The 7,532-nt window shown below is 25.2% G+C and overlaps 1 protein-coding gene across 1 annotated transcript; it reads left to right on the forward strand.

The window, feature by feature from the left end:
* The first annotated feature begins 201 nt into the window (after positions 1-201).
* Positions 202-4,203, forward strand: LOC131634976 (beta-glucosidase 13-like). The gene is made up of 15 exons (XM_058905606.1): positions 202-348; positions 1,209-1,293; positions 1,395-1,471; positions 1,635-1,704; positions 1,851-1,912; positions 2,015-2,090; positions 2,191-2,268; positions 2,371-2,455; positions 2,550-2,787; positions 2,916-3,031; positions 3,182-3,399; positions 3,507-3,541; positions 3,640-3,742; positions 3,843-3,936; positions 4,020-4,203. The coding sequence occupies exons 1-15, from the start codon at positions 202-204 to the stop codon at positions 4,201-4,203; spliced, it is 1,668 nt and encodes a 555-aa protein (XP_058761589.1).
* The last annotated feature ends 3,329 nt before the right edge of the window (positions 4,204-7,532 follow it).

Genomic DNA, 7,532 nt, shown 5'->3' on the forward strand with positions numbered 1-7,532 from the left:
TCAACGCTCGTGATCACTCCTTCGATTCGACATCAAAGGTTTCAATCGCCACAAGAGGTAACTGTTTTTATCACTGATCATGCCCATTCATAAGGATCACTAAAGGAAATTTTTTAATTTCCGTTGCGTATTATATCGCGATTTTCCTTCACTGATAATGTTGACATAGCAAAACTGCAGGGAATCAAAGAAGGCTTGAACATGGCATATGAAAGAAGCCATATAAAGGTGGAGCTACATATTGATAACAAGGGAATTTTTTATACAATCAACAAAAATGCATCTAAAATGAACACAGGAAAAATCTCGCTTCAACAGATAAGAAACATTCTGGACCGTGATTGGGAGGTGAGGATCAAACATATTTATAAAGAAGCCAATAGATGTGTCGTGTGCGTATGCTTTGGCTAACATGAACTTACAACATGATTCAAGCTCAAAATATTATGAATATTGTCTCCTAGAAGTTCTTTCAATGTATATCTCGGATTCCTCAAGCTAGTCAACTCCTCTTATAATTCATTATTAGTTTTTCCTTCTTTAGAGTTCTATAGCCTTCTCTTGTATTAAAAAAAAATCAATGTAGTTACCAGTAGTTTATGAAGAGTAATTTTTAACACATTCACTTTTAAAAACCGTATTATTCATATGAACCTTTTTAATTTATGTAAAATCCATGAATTATATAAACTTATTTGCACGATTTCAATGTTTCTCAATGCAATAAAAATATGTTTTTACAATACTTATTCAACTAAAATGATAATTATGTTGTGGTCTCTCTTAAACAAATAAACATGTTTTTTGTTGACATGATTAAATTAAAAGTATCCTTACTTATTTTGGCCTAACAAAAGTAATTTTAAATAACAAAAAATTATTAGCTTTTTCTATATATAAATTATCATTTGTCATTCTCAACTAATTTCTATGTACTCAATTACGTTGTATTTTTGTTGTTTCTATCAAGTTTTTTTTTAAGAGAAGCTTCAATTAAGTTTTAAACAATAATAGAACCGATTTTTTGTGTGTGGAAAATGCCTCTTTTATTCTAAGAAATAGAAAATCGCATAAGTACAGGATGTAATAACCTCTCTCCATTGACTATTCACCTTTATATATCTCACACGAATTTTCATCTTTTCATATAATTAAAACTATTTCCACATCAAATTTAAATTCTTTTATTCTTCTTATCCACAATGAAGGTGACTTCATCTCCAAGAATTCACAAAACTCTTGCGGCAATTTTCTTCATTATTTTCTTTTCCCATAATCCAGTGGAGGGTCGAGGTTTTTTATATGCATTACTTTTTTTTTGCCCTAATCCTTATTTTTTGTTATATACATTTATATTCCAATGATTAAAATTAAAAATTCTTATATAATTACAGGAAAAGCACCACAAGTGGTAAACAGAAACTCGTTTCCACAAGATTTTTTGTTTGGTGTTGGAACATCTGCTCTACAGGTGAAAATATATTATCGAATATCTCAATCATAATATATATATATATATATATATATATATATATATATATATATATATATATATATATATATATATATATATATATATATAAAATTTAATTTCCCTATGTCTCTCGTTTACATGTTATTATTATTGAATATAGATAGAAGGATCAGCTCATGAAGGAGGGAGAGGACCAAGTGTTTGGGATTCAATATTTATGAGTGAAAAAGGTTGAAAATAAATTTATTAATTCATTTGGATATTCTAGGGTTATTTTACAAATTTCTAAGATATTATTTAAAGAATCAAGTATTTATCAGTGAATTAACACTTTAAAATGTTAATTAACTTTGTGTATACTTACTTTTTTTAGCAGCAACAACGATTAAGGATATTGATAAGTGCGGTACAATGATAGACCATTATAAGCGATATAGCGTAAGAACAAAAATTATCGTGATTTATTCTAGAAGGTTTTATATTTAGGGAAGGAGGTAATAATTTCATTCATTTATTTATATTTTTGGAATAATTTTGCAGGAGGATGTGAAACTTTTAAAGAAACTTGGTATAAACTCTTACCGATTTTCCATTGCATGGAGTAGAATATTTCCCGGTAATTTATTTTATTTTATTTGTATTTAAATAAAATAATATAGCTAAATTAATTAATTAATTAATTGCTAATTTTTCACTTTATTTTTAAAACCATCTAGATGGAACCTTAGAAGGAGGTATAAATCAAGAAGGCATAGACTTCTATAACAAGTTGATCGATGAATTACTTGCTAATGGTATGAATTTATAAATCACATTAAAAATAAATTCACAAATTCATTTTTTCTTATTATGATAACATCATATTAATTCTAAAATTTTGATGTATTTGTATGTAGGCATCACACCTTTTGTTACAATTTTGCACTTTGATTATCCACTAAGTCTTTTTACTAAAGGAGGCTTCTTGAATCCATCTATCATGTAAGGAAATTTCACTATTATGCTTAACAAAAATATTATAAAATTTACATTATTCTCATATTGATTATTTGATTTTTTTATAAAAAAAATTCAGAAAACATTTCAAGGATTATAGTGATGTTTTATTCAAGGCTTATGGAGATCGTGTAAAACATTGGACTACATTCAACGAGTTAGAAATCACGGCGATATTTAATTATATGCATGGTTTTGATATTCCTATTCCAGAAAATTGCCAAATTACTAAAGAATGCAGAGATGTTTATACTTTGATGCATATATGCCTCCTTTCCCATGGTGAATCTGTTAAGTTATACAGAGAAAAATATCAGGTATAATTTCTTTTTTCTTACACTAATTTATTAATATTATTATTGTCTCATAAAAAAATAATAGCATCCAATTTAATGAAAAAATGGATAAATTAAATTCTTATTAATTATTTTATAAAATATTGAAGGCAAAACAAGGTGGAGAAATTGGAATTGTTTTATCCATTGAAGATTATATTCCATTCAGTAGAAAACCAGAGGATGTAGCTGCAACTGTAAGGCTTAGGGATTTTTCTACAGGATGGTTAGTAATATATTTAATTTATATACACTGATAATATAAAATAATTTTATACATATTATAATTAAATTCATAATTTATTCCATATACTCTATTAATTTTTCTTTTTTAATATTTATTATATGCACTTAATTTTTTTTAATATAACAACAGGATTTTGGATCCATTATTTAATGGTGATTATCCTACAAGCATGAAGGAGCTAGTGAGAGATAGGCTTCCAAAATTCACTGAAGAGGAAAAGAGATTAATCAAAGGAAGTTTAGATTTTATTGGAATAAATTATTATAGATCTTTTTTTGGTAAAGATGAACCAAACAAATTTCTTATTAAGGGTTTGGACAATTACGATTCTTTGGCAATAAAACAAGGCAGGTCTTATTATTCACAATAAATTTTAATTTAATTAAAATATTCTCAATAAAAATACCAATATTATTTTACTAATTTATTTATTTTTATCTATTTTGTATTTCAGTATTTAATGACGAGGGAATAATATTGGGTATACGGGTGAGATAACTAATTGATTTAAGAAGGTTTTACACAAATTATTATTACTATTATTATTATGGTTATATTTTTTATAATTAATGTTTTAAAATTTGTAGGATAATGCAACAATGAGCTTTGTAAATCCACAAGGATTATACAATGTCTTAGTATTCTTGAAGAAAACATATAATAATCCTAAGATCTACATTACTGAAAATGGTTAGGGCATATTCTTAATAAATTATAAAGAATACATTTTTAATTAATTAAGTTTGATTAATCTAACTAATATTGTTTGAAATTCTCTTTAATATCATAGGTATTGCTTCAGGAACAATTTCACAACCATTGAAAGACAAACATCGCATGGATTATATTGCAACACATATAAATTATGTGAAACGAGCACTTGAGTAAGTTATTATTTTTACTACATCGTATGATTATGTGTTAAAAGATCGAAATTATTTTACTTATTTTTTTTATAAATTTACAGTGCTGGAGTAAATGTTAAAGGATTCTTTGTGTGGTCTGCATTTGATACTTTTGAATTTCATCAAGGTTTTTCTGACAAATGGGGGCTCATATATATTGATTTTGCTGATAATCTCAAACGTGTGCCAAAACAATCTGCTAGATGGTACAGATGGTTTCTCACAGGAAATAGAAACTTTGTTTAGTTGTAAAGTCAGAATTCATAAACACCATTGTTAGATGAAGTCTCATGATCGGAAAAGAAAATTTTGAAAATGTTATTTGGAATGTATTTTATTAATTATTTATAGAAAAATAGAGCCACTTTCATTCAATAAAATTTATTATCGTTATTTTGGAGTTCTTGAAGTTTATTAATAATACTTTTCATTGTAAAATTTACTATTTGAATGTAATTGTATTTTTATTAAGATAGTGTGATGAGCTCATACATAAGTACACAAAAATAAAAATAAATAAAGGAATGAGAGATATTGTTTTATAAGTTTAATGGAAGATTTTGGCAAGCTCATGTTAAAATTCCTTATGAAAGATTAAATTGATGATATCACGATCAAATTTAATTTTTGTTTTGTTTTACTAACATAATTTTTTTAAAAGATAATAAAAATAATATAATAGTATATATGTCCTTCAAATATTTTTTTACAATGTTGAGGATGTTAATGAACTAAGATTTACCGGTGATACTCACTTCATATATGATATGTATGGTTGGCTTACTAGCTGCTCTATTTGTAGTAAATAAATAAGCAAACTTTCAAATGAATATATCTGTGAAAACTAATTGAGTTTATTGTGTTTCCTAATTCATTCATAATTTAGAGTTTAATATGATACATCAGACATGTGAATTGGGGCCATTTCGTATGAATGATATTTTAACAATGTATAAAAATATATAATTTCATTGACTTTTGAAGTTAAATAATCCTTCGTAGTAAGAATTGTTAAAAAAATTATAAATGCATGTTATCATAAATAGTACTAGTATGTTGTTTTAAAATCAAAATGATTTTTTACATTATGTATTAAAACTTAATTTCATTAAATTTCAATGTAAATAATCATTTATAATAGGAAAAACTTAATATCACTTTCAAAGAGAAATATTAAATTCTAGGTTTTGTTTATATTTTCATTACAATGTTCATATCTTCATTTATATTTATAAGCAAATTAAATTTATTTTTTACTCGGGTTTGATTAAAGAAATATTATGTTTTTTAAGTGGATTTAAAGAAACATGTATTCCAAAATAATGTTAACAAGATTTCTCTTTATCTTCAAGGGAAAGAAAATAGGATGATCCAAAATTTCCTTAACTTTGTTGTAAAATAAATGTATAAAAGATTTAAAAAGAATGTACCTAGTGTGGTGGAAAATTTATGAACTCACTTAATTAATCAAAAAAATTATGGCAGTTGAAATAGATAAATATGATGAACACATCCAATCTTAAGGTATAAGAGTTGAGAAGCATTGCTCCAACTGAATTGTAGTTGATTTAGAGTTTGAGATAAATAAAGAGTGATTGAATATCTCATTGTATTTATGATAAAAAATAAAGAGTCGTGATATTGAGTAAAAAAAACTCACCAACATTGCTCTGAAGAGATGGAAAAGTATTTATTGAGAAAGAGAGGGAGTTGCCTGCATACGCAGTGGCAAAGAGAATGAGTGTTAGTTCTATTGCAATAAGGTTTCATGGAAAAGGTTTGATTGGTAATTTCTCTCATTTTCCATTCTAGTAAATAAATGTCCACATCTCAATAGAGCTCTCAAATGGGCCGCCCGACCCAGCCCGCTTTTCATTCTAACATTTACATTTTTATAAATTCAAAAATATAAAGTATATTTGTTTCAAGATTTGAAATTACGTTTTTTAAGAATTATGTTTTAATAAATACATTTGAAAATTGTTCCTTAAATATGATAATAACAATAATAATATCTCAAAATATAACTATAAGGTATATTTGTTTCAAGACTTAAAATTACGTTTTTTAAAAATTATGTTTTAATAATTATATTTAAAAATTGCCTCTTAACGGAAGTTGTTACTGGAGTCACACTACATGAAAGGATCTCTGAACTTCTTATTCTATGAAGTGTTTTATTTTGTTTATGAATTCATTCCTCATGGCATTATAGATTTTGGAAGTGCAATCTAAATCAATTACTGAGATTGTTTAAAATCAATTTACAAACTATATAATTATAACCGTATGATTTGAAATCCACAATTGAGGTTAACTATGTGTGGAACTTTTGTTTAGATGCATCATTCTAACTTGCTTTGTTGCATTGTACCTGATTGTATTTTTTTCAAAGAGTCTCTTGCAGGAAAATTATACCCTGTCCATCGACTAATCTCGGTTGTGTATCGACAAATCCAAAGTCATCATCTTTTGATTTTTCTTTGATGACTCAAGAAAATTCAGTGGATAATGCTATTCAAGTTTCTAAACTATTACTTAGAACTAAAAAAGTACCTTTGCATTTGAGTTATGATTGTTTATAATTATTTTTTATGGTTTTTCTTTTTTAGAGATTACATGAGTCTATTATAGAGACTCACACGATGGTATATTTGGTTGTGATTTTCAGTTTGTCTGTGTTTCACTGGGTCAAGTTGAATCTTTTTGTTAATGAGATTGGAAACACTAAGCTTGTGGTCCTTTAAGTTTAGCCTTTTTTTTTTAATTCCAGATTGCTACTTTGTGGAGAGTACTCTAATTTCAGAGCATGTTTAGTCCAAAGAAAAAGTACTCTTTTAATTTTATTTTTATCAATTTATTATTGTGTTTAAATTTTGACAGGTAGAATCCAGACTTCCTGTAAATTTTGACAGGTAGAATCCAGACTTCCTGTAGAAGGAAGACTTTCATTAGAAGAAAGGGACAAACTACATTTATTATTTAGGAAATGTTATTGAAAATTGTAAGAATACGGTATTCAAATTTCATTAAATTGTGTTTTTATTAAGTTTCTTTTAATTTTGATTAAAATAATTTTAAGATAGATTTAAGTTTAATCAACATTTTATATAATTTTATTTTTATACAAAAAATGAAATATAATTTTTTTAATGAAAAAATGTTAAAATAGTCTAAATTATTAAACATGAAAGTTGAATAAAATTTAATTAAAAATTTTAAAATGAAAAAAAAAAATCAAATGGTTTAATTTTGGCTATAATTTCAAACATGTCCAATAATATACATTAAATTGTGTTTTTATAATTTTTATTTTAGTTTTGATTAAAATAATTTTAAGATAGATTTAAGTTTAATCAATATTTTAGATAATTTTATTTAAAGAATGAATTAAGGTAATAATTTTGTATAAAATATGTCACAAACTATTATTATTATTTTTCAGTCAATTTAAAATAGTATAATCCTATTTAATATGTCTCAATCAAATATTTACACAAATATATATATATATATATATATATATATATATATATATATATATATATATATATATATATATATATATATATATA

Source organism: Vicia villosa, unplaced genomic scaffold (assembly GCF_029867415.1).
Source record: "Vicia villosa cultivar HV-30 ecotype Madison, WI unplaced genomic scaffold, Vvil1.0 ctg.001404F_1_1, whole genome shotgun sequence".
NCBI lineage: Eukaryota > Viridiplantae > Streptophyta > Magnoliopsida > Fabales > Fabaceae > Vicia > Vicia villosa.